General features: G+C 34.9%; 1 protein-coding gene across 2 annotated transcripts in view; it reads left to right on the top strand.

Annotated features, from left to right (window-relative positions):
* Positions 1 to 20,896, top strand: part of LOC145673438 (adenylate cyclase type 10-like) — a 545,310-nt gene that overhangs the window by 132,618 nt on the left and 391,796 nt on the right. For both annotated transcript variants that reach the window (XR_014128769.1, XM_081743142.1), the window contains exons 9-11: positions 1,126 to 1,262; positions 16,810 to 17,006; positions 20,605 to 20,839. Coding sequence is in view for 1 of the 2 variants with exons in the window: in XM_081743142.1 (XP_081599268.1) it covers positions 1,126 to 1,262; positions 16,810 to 17,006; positions 20,605 to 20,839 (569 nt within the window). In the remaining variant the exon portion in view is untranslated. The remainder of the gene's footprint in view (positions 1 to 1,125; positions 1,263 to 16,809; positions 17,007 to 20,604; positions 20,840 to 20,896) is intronic.

Raw genomic sequence — 20,896 nt, 5'->3', positions numbered from 1 at the left:
ACAGAGAAGCTTCCATGCTCCACCGTCTTCAGCTAATCTCTTCACCTTCATGTCCCAATTTTCCGTTTTGATACCGTCTTGTAGCCTTCTTTGCTCCTCCCTCTCTTTCCTATTACTATCCTTCTAGTGTCCTTCTTGATGCAGTTCCTTCTTAACCAATGTTCCAACCAGTTTCTCTTCCTCTTTTCAATAATATTTAAAATTATTGAAGTTCTTTTCTCCACTGGCATTTCTAATACCTTCCTATTCGTTTTCCGTTCGATGCAACTAATTCTCTCAATTCATCTCCACACTCACATTCCAAAAGCTTCCAGTCGTTTTTCATCATTTTTGAATAATACCTATATTTTTGTCCCAGAGAGTACAATACTCTACACGAAGATTTTTTTGAGTCATTTTCTCAACCCTTTATTCAAGATCCCACAAAATAGTATTTTCTTCCTCCTAAAGGCTTCTTTCGCCATTTTTATGCTTACTCTCAATTCACATTCGCACTTCATATAATAATTAATAATACAACCCAGATATCGAAAACTAGTACCCTGTTCTATTTTCTTCCCTCCTAATTCTAAATTTGACACTGACTGCTTCGTTGCAATGACTATGGTTTTGTCTATCTAACATATATTTTCATTCAATATTCTTTCCAGCCCCTCCGTAAGTCTTCTAATATCTTATTGATTTTCTTTCAATAAGAAAATTCCACCTCAAACGTTCGTAGTTTTAACTATCCTCGTCCAGAGTTTGTCCTTATGTTTGATACGGAAAATACTTTCTTTAACGTACAACCATACTTACTGTTCGCCATTTGCCCAGTGTAATAATAAGTGACAATAGGCACTAGAGCGTCTTCGTTGAACGAAGTTTAGAAGAGCACAGATGCTCTCTTTGCCAAATCCTCACATGTTCTGTAAAAGTAGTGTAAACTAGAATTACTCCGAAATGATAAACAATTTTATATCATTAGCAGTAACAGAGTTCCAGCATCATTGCTGAAATTTTATTTTCAAACCTTTCATGTATATGTCAAAACTTTTATGTGTATTTATTAAGGATTTTGTAGTGAATATTAATAGAATTCTTAGTAATAGTAATGAGGTTTAAATAAATATTTCATTTATGTAGGTCGAACATGATCAGTCTTTGGAGTATTTGACAGAGATGAGACAAATTGTGACTGTGTTTGTAAATGTAATTACGTACGAAAGCAATATTAATAAGCTAGTATCACTAGTAGATGAAGCATATTGCATTATAAGCACGTAAGTAATTTTCAATCTTTCCTTGGTTAAGTGATAGTGATGCATTAGAGGCAGTTGGACTAAGACACAATAATGTGAAAACTAAGTCTTCATCCTTTCTCCTTCTATAAGAGCGATTCCTGCTCGTGATCAAGTAATTGGTAGAATGGAAGAGAAAACTTAGAAATGCCTTGAAAATAGCACAAATGGTATAAACAGAATAATGATGTTATCTCTTGGCTATTACTATACTATTCCCTTTTTCTATTTTTTAATTTCTTATACATCGCCTTGTTCGTCAGCGTTTGCCCTGCGATCATATAAACGTAGCTTTTAATATCAAAATTCATTGTCTTTTTTTCATTTTCAACGAACTTCAAAAGTCCGTCACTGAAATCTTTCTCTCTCTCTCTCTCTCTCTCTCTCTGTGTGTGTGTGTGTGTGTGTGTGTGAACCCTCCATTCGATAGAGATCAGCGTCATTCTTACCATTTCCGAGATATTGACCAGAAGATTCCGATTGCGGGAGATTTAAGAGCCATATCTCGGGAACCGTAAGCCATAGCCGAGATGATATTTTGCGAAGTTCTCAATTTTGAGCCTTCCATTTTGAGTATGTGTTTTCGTCAAAAAAAAAATAATAATAATAATAAAAATAAATAAATAAATAAATAAATAAAAATCAAAAAAATCATAAGAACATTTTAACAGAACTAGAACAAAACACGTTGAAAAAATTTAGTACTCAAGGGAATTATAACTGGATAGATATATTACAAGAACTGTTTAATGAGTATAATAATAAAATACATACGTAGAATAATTGGTATAAACCCTGTAGAAGTTAATAAGAAAAATTAATTCTTTTTAAGTTCGTTCTGGCAATGCTCTTGGAGCATTCTAAACTGGCTTATTTTGTGTTATAGCATTCTCAACTGGCTTTGTAAAAGCTAACAAGTTCTCTTCTCACTGTATTTGTTCTCAATCTACAACAAATTTCTAATTATTTGCATCTTATTTCTCTGGCAGCATAATTAATCGTAAACAACTGATGGAGAAATTAGAGATATCGTTCAATATAAATTGGACATTTTCTACACATAGCACTAACTTAATACAATAGTAATAAATAGTTGAAATAGTAAATTGTTACTTTTCCATTCCACAAAATATTTTGGGCAATGACATGTTTATCTAGGTGACTAGGTTATTACCTTCAAAGTTGATGCATTCAGCAATGCAAGATCTGCAAAGCTTTACTGATTTCTGCTTTTCATTAGCATGGTAATGGGTATTTTGATGACACTTGTGAAGGCTTTTCAGACATACATATTCATTACAGTCGTGTGTACGTTATTTTGGATCAACAATCAAAATTGTTACTTCATTAGTTGTCAAATTCACTTGTTTTATAAAATACTTTCTGTTAATAATAGTAACAATAATAAAAATGTACAACTACTGTGGAAAGTAAGATATACAGTGAAACCTGTCTATGTTGGCCACCATCGGTTCCATTGAAAAGTGGCCAACTTACAGAAAATAAGTGTGATTAATGTTCTTTAAAGATAGGATTTCTAGTATTACTTGATTGTAAAATTTTAATAAGCAATGGTAGCATAGCTACTTTGAAATAATGTATACAGAGTAATCATAACAATGTACAGTATTAGAAAAAAGTACTACAGTATGTTTAATATATGTACCTTTATCTTCCTGAAAACTGGTACACTTAGTTATTCGGATTGAAAGCGCAATAACACAAGCAACCATATAACAGAAACATATGCACGCAGTTTATTGAAATTGACATTGTAGCATACTGAGCTATTTAGATTGAAAACAGGGGCCGCAGTGTTCAGTGGTAGAGCGTTCACTTCTGGTGCATGGGGTCTCTGGTTCGATTCCAGCTCGCTTCAAGTGAACTTTCTGGTGGACCGTGTGTGTGGGTTTCCTCGAGGTTCTCCCGTTTCCTCCCACTTTCTTCATTCCACCATTTCACTCGTTTCTCATTATCACAGTCTCCTTTAGCCTACCGGTATAAATGTGGGACGAAAGGTTTCATTTCAAATTGAAAACAAGAAAAGCAAAATTATAAATTGAACAATTTATGTGCAGTTTATATGTCTTTTTTTTCGACAGTGACAAATATTTTCTCTAGATACCTTTCGAAAAAATAGCAAATCAGTTATTATACAAATGTATTCATCGTGATTCGTTCTAAACGTAATTCTTTTATTCTTTTTAGCACATATACACGTTCTAGTTTTGTAGTTAACTACTTCTTTTTAATGAGCTACAAGTGTTTCCTCGGATCAAAATATGTTTTAAGAAAATCTTATGGGAATTCATATCTCAAAACTTCCGCTACTTTTCGACAAGTCGTTAGGTGCCAATACTTGACAATTGACATGGTTAGCTTTAACCTTGAGAATTTTCCGCAATTACTAAAGCTCCCCACTGATGAAAGGAGCTGATATAGCTAATGGGTTTTCCAAAACAGACAGGGTAAACAAATACCTATAACAATTTCCTGAATTCCTGTACGTGCTTTTTCATATTCACATCTTCCTTCACCAACCCTTTATGAGGGTAGTGTTCTGGCCATTGACCTCCAAGAACAAATCGTGCGAATCCTTTCTTTGTGTCCAGTCACGAATACAGAACATCTGCCTTTCATATGGGAATACGAAAGAGTTAAGAAAAATAACAAAACGGCATTTTGCGTGGCCAACATAAGCAGGTAAATTTATCATTATCATCATAGGGCAAACATTGCTTCAATGTGGCCAACTTCCAAGATAGACAGGTGGCCAAGTTACAGAGTAATAAGTAACGAATGTCTTATGGGAAAATGCAGGTTCAACACGAACCAGGCCAAGATAAGCAGGTGGCCAACTTAGAGAGGTGGCCAACTTCACAGGTTTCACTGTACAACCTTGGTAGTGTCTGAAATAGTTTGTGTTGTACACAGCAAAAATGCTGAGTTAAAGCGATGTTAAAATAATTCCCTGAAGTTTCACTGGGCTCTGTTATTCTAGTAACCTATTACCCATATCAGAAATATCTAGTAACTAACAGTGAGAATTTGTATGACCTTTCTTTTTTCTTTTCTTTTCTTTCTTTCTTTCTTTTTCTTTTTCTTTTTTTTTTTTGCTATGAGCAAATTTTACGTGGTATATTTGACATTTGTGCCAAGCAACATGCAATGCCTTATATTTACTATCCTTTATGAAATGTAGTATAGTACGCTTATAAATTATCTAACGGCATTTAGATGAGTAGCAATGCTAACATAGTTTGTTTTTACTTGTACTATGAACATACTGCACGTAAGATTGTAGCACTGCTGATCATGTAAAAGTTGTCAGGAAATTAATACGTTCACAAAACTATTTCCTGATATGCGTTCAAGGATAATAACACATTTCAACCATGTCGCAACTAATGCCTACAACCATATCAAACAATTAACAGGCACCATCTAGGCCCTAAAGCTTCACAGTATTCTTAATATCTATGAGGTTTTACTTCTACTGGTTTTAACTTATGGTTTTCCAACATGGATTTAGGTACTTGTCTCGCATTATGACATATTAGATATTTTATATCGACATGCATTTCGCATTGCGCTCCGTATTCCCCTTCCAAGTCCTACTCGAGACCTTCACACTATATTGTTGTATCGTTCCGCCAGATTATTTGGACCATCTATTTCTCCAAAAGTATCAACTGCAAACCCATCTCCCTCATCTTTTCCCATCATTCAATGCACAGTGACTTCATTTTTAATTAACAGGGCTCATTTTGTCCTCATTAGCCTAGAGCAGCCCTAGGCAGAAGATAATGCACATTCGCTTCTATAACCAGCTCGCTGCTCTTGTATTCTGATATGTTTATACTTCACCTCATCTCTCATTTTCGTCCTCATCCATGTCACTATAAACATCATTTTCGCGCTTTCCCTTCCCTCCCATTCATACTTTTATATTTACTTAGTTGTTTTCGCACTCATTCCCACTTTCACTTATTTCTTTCCAACTTCTTTTTAATTTTGTTATGTTTAGCCTTCACTTTCAGTTCTGTATTTTCGTTTGTAGTTTGCTTACTCAAAGCTTCGTTATGATTGTGATCGCAAAGATCATAATGATCCATCACATACTTTGTCTTCTACTAATGAACTAACATCCCTTAGTCCATCCACTTTTCACTCACATCTTCTTTATCCCATTCCTAAAAGCGAGTGTAGCCCTATCAAGAGTTACTAGCCTCCGGCCAGAACTAAAAGACGCAATCTATCAACATCCTTAGCGTGTTTGCACACGATACCGACAAAATCGGAGGAAGCCCCGACAATATCGGTGTCGGTGTCGGCGTACTTTGCACACGTCGCCGACAATATCGGTTGAAGCCCCGACAATATCCTTGCCGGTGATGAGCGAAGTAAGCGACACACACAATATATATTCTGCACTGTGTTTCTAAAATTCTTCTCCATATATGAAAAGAAATAAAAGTAATAATAATCGGGAAAATTATTTTTTAAAACAAGGACTACAAAAAATGTTCTGAAGAGGTTTGGAGGACGGTACAAAACTTAGAAAAAATAGGCCTACGCTTAAACATGTTTAGATTTAACAGTGTCGTTTAAAATAGATGTCGTAAACATATTATTTTCGTTTCGGTGAGAATTGATGCTGCAGTACATTGCAAACTATATTAGTTTTCATTTTTGTTGAAAAACTGTTATATATTGTATGTATGTATATTATTTTGTTTTCCATGCAATTCACACTACTGTCATAGTAGATGAAATGATAAGATTCGAATTAGTAATTTTGTTTTACATTGCTCCATACATACACTGGCCCAAATCCCGGGGGATGAAGGGGACATGTCCCCTCCAATCTTGGAACTGGGGGATTGTCCCCCCAATAATCCGATTTGAAATGTGTTTTTTGGGGGTAGAAATTTGATTATTTGTGTCCGGTCGCCAGAAAGAAAAGTGAGATGAAATTAAGTCCACTCAGACTGTAACAAGATGGATTGGCATGAAATTTTAAATCAACTCTCGTATTATTCCAACATGAATTCTGGGAAATGAAACGCAACCAGTTAATAGTTGGAGAAGAATAATACTCAAGAATTTGTCACCCAAAAGGTGCCTCACTTTTCCAGACAGTCTCGCTTCCTCCCGTCAGCCCATATTAGGAAGAGGAATTTAGCTACTCTCGTGCTGTCCGCCCACGCACAAGTCCTCATGACGATGACAGATTTTTACGTGACAATGTAAAATCTATCAATAATCGTCAATCCTACGACTTATTGGAATAATTAGTGTTTTTAATGTGATTTCTATTAACCTATGAATCATCCATTATATATTATTAGTAAAACAATGAAGTAAAAACTTAATATTCCATGTGCACTATATTTCAGTTTGGTAGTGTATTCTTGCGCTACTCAACAAGTTACGAACTGACGCTCTCAAAAGACGCGCGTCAGAGTGTTTCATAATGTTATAGTAGTACTACGTATTAAGCTTACACTCTCTAATATTAATTTGCATCAGATCGAAGTGTTGTAAAAAGGAAGAAATGCAATGAAAATTTGTACTATGCAGGTCCTGATAGTCTACTGACCAAATAATAGTTTTTACGCCTCCTAACGAAAGTTAATATGTTTTGTGAATATTGTGGATTTACAGTGTAAACAATGTGTTTCTATTGTACATCCTCAGTTAACATATTTTGGATTTAAAAGGAATGAAGAAACTCATAGAAGAATGCTACTACAATCCAGATAATGAAGACATTAAATAAACTTATCTTTATACAGCGATGGAAGTGAAGTGTCTGTAGTGAACTGCATAGTCACTAACCGATTCATCATATTCGTTCGGTCGTAAACTTCGCGTATTATTTCGGTATCGTATCGGTTCGTATACCACAGTGATTGGGCCATCCTTTTTTTTCTAAGTGAAATCTTGTGTTTTTGTGTTTTTATACGTGTGTAAATGTTTTATTTTCATTGAAGTTAAAAGTTAAATATAAATGTTTTGCAAAATATTTCTTTCTTTAATACGCAATGAAAAGTAATATTTAATAATTTCAAAGTGTGTGATTTATATTGTCTCTTTCTCAGTGAATGGAGGATATTATCTTCTAAAAGTGTACATGGCCTAGAGTAGAATTAAACAGGTAAGGTATTTCTAAGCAGTGGAGGGCAAACATTACTTTCGTCTCCCACTACCCATCTGGCGTAAATCTCACATGACTGCCCCACCTTGTATTCTTTTACAGGTACTGACCAATATATCTTGGAGCTGACGCAACAGCGACGGTGGGTATACGGCTAATGTCTCTAGTTGGTGTAACGCCCGAATCCTAGGACCGTGGAAGTGGTGTTATTTGTTTCGTTACCAGTTTCTTACTATAACCCATTAATTTGTGTAAATGAATGATATTTTAAGGAAGACTCTTATAGAAATCCAAGGTTCGGATCCTGATTACATTATAAGTTGGTCTTCACAAACTGGAACAAGCAAATATTAAACCCACTCCCCTTATAAGACTAAGCCTCAAATCTGCCCGCCTCCCAATGTTGAAGGCAACTCTGCTCCCCTGATCCTTCACAGCATTGTTTCTCAACTACGGAAATATGTTGAACGTCGCTATATATATAATATAGGAACGATCTTACCCGTCCCCCCAATGTTGAAGACAGATTTGCGCTGTTGCATGCATACCTGTCGTTTCTCGTTTATTTTTGTCCATGAACTCAAAATCCTGGGCAAGGCTTGCATAAACTTCTCGCCATGCTTTTTGCTTTTCAATTCTGTCCTTGAAAGAGTCTGTTATCTTATCCCATATGCAAGGTCCAAGTTCAATAAGGGTTAAAATATCGAATGGAAAAATTCTTGCCATCTCTAAAATTCTAAGCAAAACTAGAAAGGTAAGAATGCAATAATGCACAACCTTTTCATCCAGTCACTGTAGCTAAACTGCAGAACTCTATCAAGGGGTCGAGCCCGGTACAAAGGGGAGAGGGAAAACTTGGATACATAGCTTTGGTCTTTGTTTTCAATTGCCATTCCACAAATTCTTTTTAAAAATGGGGGAGTTGGGATAGTTTTGGAAGTGAGAGAAAAAATCTGCAACAAGTGAAGCATGAAGTTACATCCCTGTTGTTGAGATCATAATCAAGAAAATGCCAAATGAGTCACTTGTCCTTGGAGCTTTGTAAAGAGTGTTTGATTGTGCTGGTTTCAATCATTGCTTATTGAGTGGGACCAGGAAAAGTGATCTGCACACAATTCTGATGAAAATAAGAGGAAGTAATAATAATCAGGATTTTTTCCATATGCTTATGTTCACAGTGTATCAAACTTTGAAAATTACGCTTAAATTAATTTCCAGAATGTATTAAAATTTAAATGCATTAATAGATTTAAAAAATACACCATCAAAGAGTGTGTGTTTGAGAGGGAAAGAACAAAAACAAAAAGAAGTGGAAAGTAATCAAGAAATTGGTTATCTAAATTTCTTATATTCTATTTGGTAATAGCTATTTAGAGGGAAACCAGTAGTCTTCAGACTTCCCACATTTTATACTTATTTAATAAAGGGAATTAGCTACTCCAAAACAGACTGTAAAAAAAATAATAAACTGTTCCGAAGTTGTTTATAGGACAAAATAATAATAATATTATTATTCAATCGTAATAGAAAAAAAGAAACAACAAAATTCCAAAGACAAGAAACGAAACAAGAATACACAGCGCCTTGTCACTCACTCTCTTCATCTAACCCACTGGCCGGCCGACATTATCGGTCGCATGTGCATCCAATCATAAGAAAACATTACCCCCGACAAAATCGGTGTCGACGATATCGCCGACAATGTCGGGGGCTTGGCCGACAACATCTGCGTGTCGGAGGATCGGCTGATAATGTCGGTGGTGTGTGCAAGCTACGATTTGAGTACATTGAAGTCGATTTCCCGCCAACATTATCGGCGCTTCCACCGGTATTATCGTTGCCATGTGCTAACGCACTTAAGGTCTCTGGTATTGAGTATAACTTCTGATAACTGCACAGAGAAAAATCCTTTCTCCGGACAGCGGTATATTGTACAAATATACGATATCCTCTTGCTTACTATAGAAATCAGTACGGAGCATACGTTATCCATATGCTACATAGGTACTGCCCTTAGATGTTACATCATGCCTTTGCAGGATGTCTGACATCTAACAGTTTTCCGTATATCACATACATATACATATGTTACCTTAGTCAGCTCTATGTTATATACGTCCATTTATATGTGAGATTATTACCGCCTACATTGTTTCATGCAGAAAGTACGTCTAGATGGAATACAAAAAGTATTATAAAACATGCGTTTTCAGTTATACGTCTGCTGTACGTTAATTCCAAAAACTACAGGATTTACGCATGTAACCTATCTTTTTAAGTACGCCACTTACAATTTTTTCAGTGTGATTATGATAAGAAATTAGACAACTTTGGCGCCGTTTTCCAGCAGTTGATTTAATGTATCCCTCGTTTTGAGGTAAGCAAAATCATCAAAACTCGGAGAGGCATCATTTTAAAATTTACCAACTTAAATTTTGCATCGCATGAATAACAAGGGTACATTTGAAATATTTGTGCCAAAGGCTAAAATATCAGCTTTAACTCCAGGCATACGCAAAACTCCATCTCCTCCTCCTAGGCGATCGTCGATGTTGTCAGTTGTCATACGAGGAGGGAACAAGACCTCAATAATGAGAAGAAACTTATAAGGAATTACAGTAGAAAGGATTTCCTGTAAAACGTTCTATCCGTATTTTCTATCAAGAACAACTACAGCGCAACATATCTTGCGCAGGTACTCACAATCACCTACATTTGATGCACCAATTTTGCCTTACGCTGCGGCGTTATAAGATTATTAACGGCGTTATAAAATCGAAAGCTCTCACACACTGCTTCCTTTACCATTATGATGTGAGCAATGTCAACAGTATGAGAACGATACCGGTACTGTTGTGTACTAACGATATTAAATGTGGCTATTGTTTATTGCAAGATACTACAAAGGATCGCCCTAATCAAAAGGAGTTGAGTTGATTTTGAGTTTAACGTCTCATTCAGCAGCGAGGCTATATGAGACGTGGACCTACGGATTAACGTGGAATCCGAACCACATGAGCTCCCGCCGGGAATCGACCCGGGACTGCCACGCCAAAGGCGTGTACGCTAACCGCTTAGCCACGAAGTAGGAAAAGGAACTACCACAGTGCAGTACATGTTCTGAGAGTCATCAGACATATAGCTATAGGAGTAAGGTCAAGTCTAGTGATCGGCAAATTCCCGGGAAATATTTTTCGGGAATATTCCCAAAAATGGGAATATGCCAGGAATTTATGTAAAAACACAAAGAAAATTAAACTCCATTACTATATTATGATTTCAAACTTTTATTCATTTCTTATCACAGTATGCTTATTACTGTTCTATCCAGATAATTCTTCAAAATATATATTCTGAACGGTATTATGTTATTTTATTATATTTAGAGAGTACGCATAAAAGTATATTTACTTTCAATATGTTTTATGCAAGTAAATGTCTTGCAAAAAAATATTAAGTATTGGAAGTATTTTTAACACCGCTAAACAGTTTAAGTTTTTATGTAAGTGGATTTTCTAAACTTAACCCTACTACAGATATTATAAACATATTAAAGTTTTAAATGTTATAAAGAAATTAGGTTGGGTAACTGCCAGAAAACACAATTCTCGTCATTTTTTCAACATTTGCGCATACATATTTATGTCCAAAATATTTGCAAGATATTGACTTATCTTTAAGATCTTGCACGTAACATTGCCACACACGAGCTTTATTCCTACCCATTTCTTGAAATTTGATGCGTAAATTCATAAGTAAGATCTTAGTGCCTATTAGACAGAAGACAGACCGACGTCTATTACTAACGGCGGATCAGGGTGTATTGATAGTATTTCATCTCTATTTCTACATTACTTTACAGACTTGTTTCTTTTTATCATTTGTAAATTAGTACTATGCTACTTTCTAGTGAAAATGGAAATGGAACCTAAAAATCATATTATTAATTAGTTATATAAAGTACAGTCATCGAATTTTAATTTTTTAAACCCCAAATTATTTGAACCTTAGAAGTAAATGATAATAAATTAAAATAAAGGAATTAGTAGTATGGTTGTTATAATTTCGAAAATAAAATAAAGAAATGCAAATAAATTCCGTCCCGGGAATTTATATGCCAAGGGAAAAAAACTGGAATATTCCCATTTTTTTATTTTCCTTCCTACTGGGAATATTCCCACTGCCCATCACTAGTTGTCATGACCTGAATCTTGAAAATCGTAACTTTATGCGCTTGTAAGTTCTGCAGACTGTCCCACTACACCTCCCATTCTTTATTTCTCCGTGTTACTGATTAAGATTTACTCCTCTTCCTCACGATTACTATTATATACAGAATATCCATCCGTTTGTTCGTACTCATCCCTTCTCAATTAAATCATTCATGCAGCCAAACTACTCTTTAATCTTCAGCCTCATGCCACCTATCCTGGAACAATAGTTTATTTTCAAATTCAACCACTCGAGGTCATATGGCAGCTTTCATTTGCATTTTTTTTTATCTCTTCGTTATGACTTACAGCTTATTATTTCTGAACACCCGCTTCCTGTTGACACATCAAGTGCTCTCCACGCAGTTATTACCGAAAGAACAAATCTCAGCCTTTGCGCTCAATGAAACGTACCTGGCTCCTTACCTACAGTTCTACATACCAAAATATAACTTTCTATGGCACGATACACCGTTTGAACCATGTCTGTTCGGCGATTAGCACTCTTCTATTATATCGCACCGTTACCATGCCTCAAACTCTCAATCTTTCTGAATACAATATAATTACTATATTCTTTCGAGGTTGGTCACTCATCGTTACTACAATCTATGTTCATCCAGGGAAGATGATTTCTTTCGTTTCATTAATATTCAATCTCAGCATTATATCGTCACGGGGAGTCGAACACAGCGAGGCAAACAGCTCTTCCTTGATTTTATACAAACTTCCCCTACCGGTAAATTTTGCCACCCTACGAGACCAACTAGCAACACAACTTCTAATGTTATAACTTCATTTTCTCTGTTTCATTGTATTAACATTACTCTACTGGACTCAATCAGAAGTATTCATGTTCCTATTAAACTGGAATTACAATGTAAAGTGAAGTAGGTAAATTGTTTTCAGCCAAGAAAATCTATTGTTACCACCAGGTTAAATGGAATCAATATCGACCGACAATTTACGACACCATTAGCATAGCCTACTTCGCACCACACTCTTGATCAAGTCATCCCTGACCTTAATGCAGCAGTTCAAAGTGTAACACAACATCCCATTCCTTCTACTTTTGTACATAAACATAAACCTACATTGCCATCATGATATATTTCTGCTTCACCTCGAGCTTATCGTGAGTATCGAACAAGTGACAATTCGAATGAACTCGCTTACACCGTCAATATCTCCGAATAGCACAATATAGAATACAAGAGAAGATAGTGGATTCAAACGTGTAATGCGCGGAAACTCATCCCAGCAAATATTGACATACATTTCATTAACTTACTGGCACAACATCTCATACACTGTATCTTCTTATTCGTAACAATCAAGCTCTTAATACTGACATCAACAAGGAGAACCTTTTTCCTCTATTTATGAAGATATTTTTACTTCTCTTCCTGAATGCCACACGCCGAAACATCTTGAATCTTCGATTAACCATCATAATGATCCGACCTCACCAAACATGCACCTCCTTGTTTCGTTATGATTGTAAGTCATATTTATACTTACATCCTTTATATTGGCCTTTTTCCCACTTGATTGGACTATTCTAAAGTCCTTTTACCGTCGTATAGACCAATCCACTAAACAAATTGTCTCTGTAAACTACTAGAACATATTCACTGTGCCCACTTTCTAATGCACAATCTTCTGTCGATTCATCAAGCTGGTTTCCGACCGCGTTTCAGAACACTATGTCTTACTGCTGCCATTTATAACCAATACAAAAAGGACATTTCTTCTTGTTTAGTCACGTTTGATTTGGTAGAGATTTGATAAGGTCTTGATACACAAATTACATAACTACCTGCTACCCATATCCTATATATGATTAATCAATACCTCCTTAAAAGGATTTCGTGTATACATTTCTATTAACCACACCCCGTATTCTTGCATTTTGGTATTCCTGAAGGTTCTCCTTTGTCTCCCTTACTGTACTTACTTTACGTTGATGATCTCAAACTCCGCTCCCCCCTCCCCAAGGTTCCAGTCTATCAGTTCGCTGACAATACAGATTTTCTTACAATAACTATCTAGCATATAAATAAACTTGTGTAGCCAGCTATTTGTCCATTGATGTCACGTCTGGAGACCGAATATTAACTCAATATTAACACGATCCAGAGTGCTCACAATCCGAATTTATTAAACACTCATGTTGAACACACTTGTTTCTCTTACTTTGTCTCTTACTTACCTTTTGTAATATTTGGCACAAAGCTTACGTGAACTTCGCATCTCAAGAAAATTGTTATTCGAGCCAAGAATATACTTAATCTACTTAAGAGCTTAGTTGGTGCCAGCTGAGCTTTACGACCACCGATTATCCTCCATACTTACAAAGCCTTTATGAGGAGTACTTTAACGTATGGCCATTCCGTTTGGGCCGCAGCCCCTGATAAATTCTATAAACAACTGTCTATAATAGAGCGACATGCTTTCAGATTGGTTTATTAAATTAGTTTACCAAGTTCAACCAGGTTCCTATAAGATCTCATAGATTTTCCACCATTACTCACCAATCTCGAACAACTTCGCATTCACTACATTACGAAACCTTTAGATTTACAACATCTCATGTTTCAGGGCATAATATGCTATTACCCAGTCAATGATGCACCACCATGACACATCGACTCTACGCTCCAACACAATCGCACATTGTACCACTTGCAATTGAATCCTGGTAATCGAGCCCCAGAAGTGTTTGTCATACATCATCCACGCCATCTCGCACCTTACATATATTCATCATATGTATAGTAATTACCAACTAATATGACCCTCTTCTGTGTACATTAATTCCTGAATAGCTTCGTGAATAGAATATAACTGCATCCATTCACCAATAGAATTTCGTGTTGTGGCGTTCAGCGCAATTCATCCTCACTCTACTGACTGATCTTTTGAAATTAATTTTTGTTTTCTTCTGCTATTATTATTATTATTATTATTATTATTATTATTATTATTATTATTATTATTATTATTATTATTATTATTACACTTAGTATTCATCTACAGACACATTGTTTTTTTTTTCATATTTCTAATAACCTCTATGCAATATAACCATTTTGTTATTGGTTTTGTTAGACTTCAGTACTTTCAGTTTATTTCTGTTGTACATATGTATTTATTTACTTTAAAAATAGTGAATGAATAAAGAAAAAAATCCCTTAGACCTACCCTCTGCAATATCTACTACTGAAATTTTTTCTCGAAGGAGAGGCACAACCCTTAAAACTGGTAGTGTCCAAAACAATAAATTAAGTGGTTACCTCACGGAGTTCTTTGAAAACCACAAATTTCTATTACGAGTATTTTTTTTCTGTGTACTATTGTGTATTACAGTTTATTTTTCTTAACAAGTAGAGGAACTGTACCAAAAGTGGGCCCCTATTTTGTTTTTTCCATATATCTAAGAAAATATCAGTCAGAAAAAAATGCTATTCAGGCTGAAAATAATATGATATGTAATTGCTTTGCTTGTTTGTTCCCATAACAATCAAGGAAAAAATAGGTTGAGAAAAAATGGATTTTCATATGGACTTCATTTTCGGCATTCGAAAAAACTGCTCCAAAACCGGGCCCCTTTAAATTTAGATAAATTACACAAAGCGAAAACCTGTATTACTTAAATGAGTTACGTATTTAAGCTAAAAACAACATCCTAAACACTGAGGATTAAATTAAAATGAAATATGAATGTTTAAAAGACATTATTAGAAGAAATTGAAACAAATTCCGAAAAGTAAAGAACACACTAAAATTGAACTTAGAACTTAAATATTTCACATTCTAGTGGCCGAAATGCAATCTGAAAGTATTTTTCTTAACTCCAGCACAACCTTTCAAATAGATTAAACTTATAAACTGAAAATGTCTAAACTTAAATATTCCACATTTTACTGGCGGAAATAGCAAATCAAAAAGTCTTTTTTTTTTTCCTTTTTAAGCTCCAGAACAATCTTTCAAATAGACTAAACTTGAAGACAGAAACTTTCAAAACTGAAAAAATTAATATTCTACTGGTAGAAATCAGAAATCTAAACATCTCTATTTCTCCAACCTATTTATTTGGCATTAAAAAAAATAATCAAACTTCAGAACCAAAACTTTCAAATTAAACGTGATAAATGAAATGTTTCACAAAGTTAAGATTTCTACTGGCAAAAGTCACAAATATAAATGACTTTGTCAGTCTTCTCACAATCTACATGGTCCCACTAAGAGCACATGACACAATGGATCCAGAGTTCAACTCTCGTATCACTCGAAAAATTTTCATTGCAGAACATGCAGGTGGCATCGTCATCCGTGGACGATGTTTTCTCCGGTGGAACGTTTAAAGTTGAGAATATTGTTGATGCTTCCTTATATCAGAGATTGAGCCACAATCAAAATCGTCTTCCTTGGTTCTTTCTTTCATCTTCGGTGGTGTCTTTTACTTTCCTGAATCATAGGATCTTGATAATGACTTGACACTATCATGCCCTCGACCACGATATTATGTTACTAGTTTCGGCTTTGTTTTGGGCATTTTGGTCTTCTTGAAAATTGTAAATAAATTGCACGAATCATGAGAATTTGGTATGAAACTTATCTTTTACTTTTGCACAACATAGTAGGGGCTCGCTTTAGGATTGACAAGGGGGCCCACTTTACGACCATACATGTTTCTACTTTCGCTGCAAATAATTTGTCACTCCTACGTCTAAATTACTAGCTAATTACATAGAACATACCTCTTACCATTAAGATTAAATAAATAAATAGTTGGGTCACTTATCTCTTTACTAACTATGGAAAACAATGCTTGCTCGTCGGAGCTTCAAAACTTTCCACTGCATGAAAACTCGTCAGATGTTGATTGCAGAACAAAGGATTAACTGATCAACACAGGAACTAGTGCTGCATGCAACAGTAACGGTAAACTAAAATTCAGCTTATTTCTAGGATTCTACGCCAATACCCGGAGCAACTATTGAGGGGGCCCGCTTTATGGACCCGGGCCCGGGTTTGGTACAGTTCCTCTAAATAATTTGTCCACATTATCATAAATAAATGTATCACATTGGTGCTAGAAAGTAGACTTTATTTAAAATTGGTCACTAAAATGTTCTTTCTTTTTCTTTAACAGGATTGCACGAAAAAGTAAAGGATGTGTGAATAAATTATCAATGTTTGATAAAGATCTTATGTTCCTTTTGGTCTTCGGTCTGCGAGGCTACAAGAATGAAGTAGAAAGTAAGAATGCGTTATATTGTGCTTTCAGAATTCGACAAGCTCTGATAACAGTTAAAGGAGTAACACAAGCTTCTGTTGGAGTTACTACAGGTATGCAGACAATCAGAATGTATCGCTCTTGCAGACGGTTTTTGTATAAAATTAAATTATAAACTGATTTGACTAAACTACACTCTTTGATGCGGACTTCAAACGCTTAAGACAATCAACCGAAAATTTAAGTTATTGTTAGTACTAGTTTTAAGCATGAGATGAGAAGTTTCTGATCGTGTCCATTCTCATCGTGACAGTTCGTGCCAAACATTAATATTATATTTAAAAAATCTGTAAGTTAAACACATTTTATTTACAGTTTATGTAGGAAAATTTAAAACAACTTGTGGAAACATATCTGGTCCAAAGAACATTGCTGCCATCGGGGGTAAAAGTGAGGGGGAACGCGGGGGCCCCATCCCCCCACTTCCAGAAAATATTTATGGCGTCCCCCACTTTCTAAAAAAAAACTACAATGGACAAAGGTAGGCATGGGGAACTGCGAGACTTCATGCGTCCCTCTTCCTTTTTGAGATCCACTTTTACCCCTGGCTGCCATAAAATGTCCTGTGAACTTAAACCGGGTTTCAGCTTCTCAAATTGTGGGATCGCATACTTCTTTGCTTCTCTATGCCATTTTGTACTGTCACTTTTCTTCATTTTTTGATTCTTTCTTTGTAGATTCCATTCTCTTGTTCCTGTCGTCATCAATTTGAATTATTATTGCATTAATGTTTCTTTCGAGGTTTAAGATCGCCTGTTGTGCAGAAGAAGGATCGATTTTTCTTTTTTGAAGCTGCCCAAACAAAATTTCTACAAACGACATTATTTTGCTAAGTAATATATTCAAAAGCTGAAGTGGTGACTGAAAAGTTTTTCTTTTTTTTTTTCTTTTTTACGCCATCAGCCTGGTGGATTGTATTTGCACTTTTTTTAAAAATCTTATCCATCGTTAGTATCTTATTCGTGCACTGGATGATAAAATTCATGATTCACAGTTATATAAATAAAATTCCAACGAATATTACTTGCTCAAGGTAACCGTTTCTGAAGTACTGAACAAAAAATTGCGGTTCTCTGTGGACTATCAGATAAAAATGTGCAAAGGTATTTACATGAGAAAAGAGAACTGTTATATTTCTATTGTTCAGGACGAAATTGACTTGATGAGCATAACTATGTATGTGTTCAGCATTGGGTAAAGTTTCTTCAATTATTATTCCGCTCCTCACTATATATATATATATATATATATATATATATATATATATATATATATATATATATATAAAAAGACAAGAAAAGTTCCGTCATAAGTTTGTGCAATTAATTTTGGTGAGTTTTCATGGAGACCTAACATTTGATTTTTCAATTCTGTAAGCAAATAAGAAACTAATGTTTCAGCATCATGCTTTGATGGCGAAACAAAATTCAAAAACCTAGTGGTTTGACCTTTACTATGTACAGAAAAAAAAAACAATAACCAAACCTGTAATAACCATTAAATCAACTTCGTTAATTTCGTGTTATTTCTTCTAGACAAACCACAAGCATTACCCGTAGTAGCTCATTCTGGATAACAAGGAAATGCAAATGAGGAAATGGATAATAAAGAAAAGGAAAAAAATGTCAAATATCTTGTCCTACTGCTTTTGGGCTGTTACATGGAGAAATTCAAAAAATAGTTGATATTTTAAAATAGCAAGATGATTTTTATACTTAACGAAAATACGATAAATTCCGCCAACTAAACAAATATCCCTTGAAATGGATGCATTTTTAGTCGCCTCGAGCTATTGCTAGCGCTAACCTCACTAACCTGCATCCTTTTTTAAATGACAAATAAATGACAAGTCTCTTCTCAGAGATCGGACAACAGCAAGTGTACAAATGGACGATTATATAAGTTTGTGAAAACAATAACCGGTGTTGAATGTGAAATTGGGCGTGTTTTACGCTCAAATTCACCTATATTTCGAGTTAAACTCATCTAAACGCTCACATTTTCAAAACGTGTTAACTCATGATAAAAGTCACGAAAAACGAACGTGCTCTAGTGAGCTAGCTTAAATAATCGCGTTCATTTACAATCCTGTTTAAAACACAATTGTGAAGAAAGACTCGAGATCGTGTTCTCATATCATTGTGTTCATTTTAACCCCACAATAGTATGTGTCTTAAAAAATTAGAAAAATACAAATTGTAAGTAATAGGACAACTATTATAAAAATACAGTGTGAAGAGAAGTCTGTGAAATGCAAACTACACTTTCGATTTTAGTGTAAATTTCATCTACAAAACTGTCATCATTTTGCTGCATGTTTGAAAATACTCTCTTTATTGAATTATTAGTGCATATTAAATACATATTTTAACATATTTAACAGCATAGCTGCATCATAGTGTATTTGATGAATTTTAAGTGCATAAAAATCCGATGCCCAGTTATAACTACAGTATGTTGGGGTAGTTTCTGTGTACTGAAAGTAACACGGCTTGGAAATCCTTTGAATAAAAGATGTTAAAAAGGGATCTCTTCGGATGTATAACCATGTCTGCAAACGCTCTGCATGTTAGTATAAAGAAAATCTTCCTTAGGATACATACACGTACATAACTTGATTTACAAGTCATACATTACTTACCTAGAGAAGCACGCGCTCATAGTACACAGTATCCCTATGGACAACATGTATAATTATAACTATATTAAAATGCTTCTTCCAATTGAAAAATTAAAATTTGTTATGTAAATTAAACTCCTACAATTATCGACAGGTAATTTAGAAGGTAGTTTAACTTAAAGAAAAAAGAAAAATGAAAACTTAAAATTTCTTGCTATAATATCATCTAGTAATTGAATTTTTCAACAATATTACCTATATTTTCTTCTATGCTGTTATGTATGTGATGAACTAGTTGTGAAATCTAATGGTCATCTAATATGAGAATAAATTGACACGAATTTTGATGTTTGATGTTATAACTAGACCATTTTTCTGTTTCCTACAACAAGCGTGTAAATTATTATTTTTCTTAGCTTACATATTGTCATAGAGCTTCATTGTTAATAAATGTTTAATATACTATTTACCTTTGATATGAGACTTTGGTTGAATTCTCTGTAGGAGAATATGTAGTTAGGATTTTATATCCAACTGAGTCATATATATTTTGCGCTGAAAGATATCTTTAAAAGTATACACGTTAGAGTACGTATATCTTGGTACGCTTCCCGCCTAAGGGATTGATCTGTCTGCAACGTGTTGTTGCCACGCCATGGTTAAGTCGAGAGTTACAATACGCTAGAAAACACAGCAAAATGCCAAACCACTCACAAATCACTGTAAAACACTTATCCGCGTGTGGCAACTAAGCACTTGAAATACCCGCCAAAGCACAATGACATCATTTGATGGGCTGGCTGACAACTAACGTCACCTACACGACGAAACCAATAAGACGTCTATTGAATTAAAACGTTCACGTGAGTGCTAGCAGAAAATACTTTAAAAGCCTACCAAGTGCATTGGCGGGAAATGTGTCAAGATAAAACAAAAGTACTCTAGTAAGGTTACAGTACTACATAATCGTTAAGTTATAATTATTAAGTTATATATTTATTTACTTTTCATATAATTTTCTTCTACTGCAGGCGCTGCATACTGCGGAGTAGTTGGCCATATTCATCGTAAAGAGTACACAGTATTGGGTGGTTCCGTGAATAAAGCGGCTCGTTTGATGGTTGCGTATGAAGGAAAGGTCAGTTGTGATCACCAAACTTGTCTTAACTCCCAACTTGCATATGAGCACTTTATCTTGCAAGAAAATAAGGCACTCAAAGGTTTAGATTCCGTTGGGCCTATTTATGAATATACTATCACAGAAGAGTAAGTATTCATTTTTATGATTATCGTACTTTCCCTTTTGCTTAGAGCAAAATCAGT

This window comes from Thermobia domestica, chromosome 16 (genome assembly GCF_964235325.1).
Source record: "Thermobia domestica chromosome 16, izTheDome1.hap1.1, whole genome shotgun sequence".
NCBI lineage: Eukaryota > Metazoa > Arthropoda > Insecta > Zygentoma > Lepismatidae > Thermobia > Thermobia domestica.
Note: the sequence above shows the minus strand (reverse complement) of the source record. Positions and strands in the feature narration are given on the sequence as shown.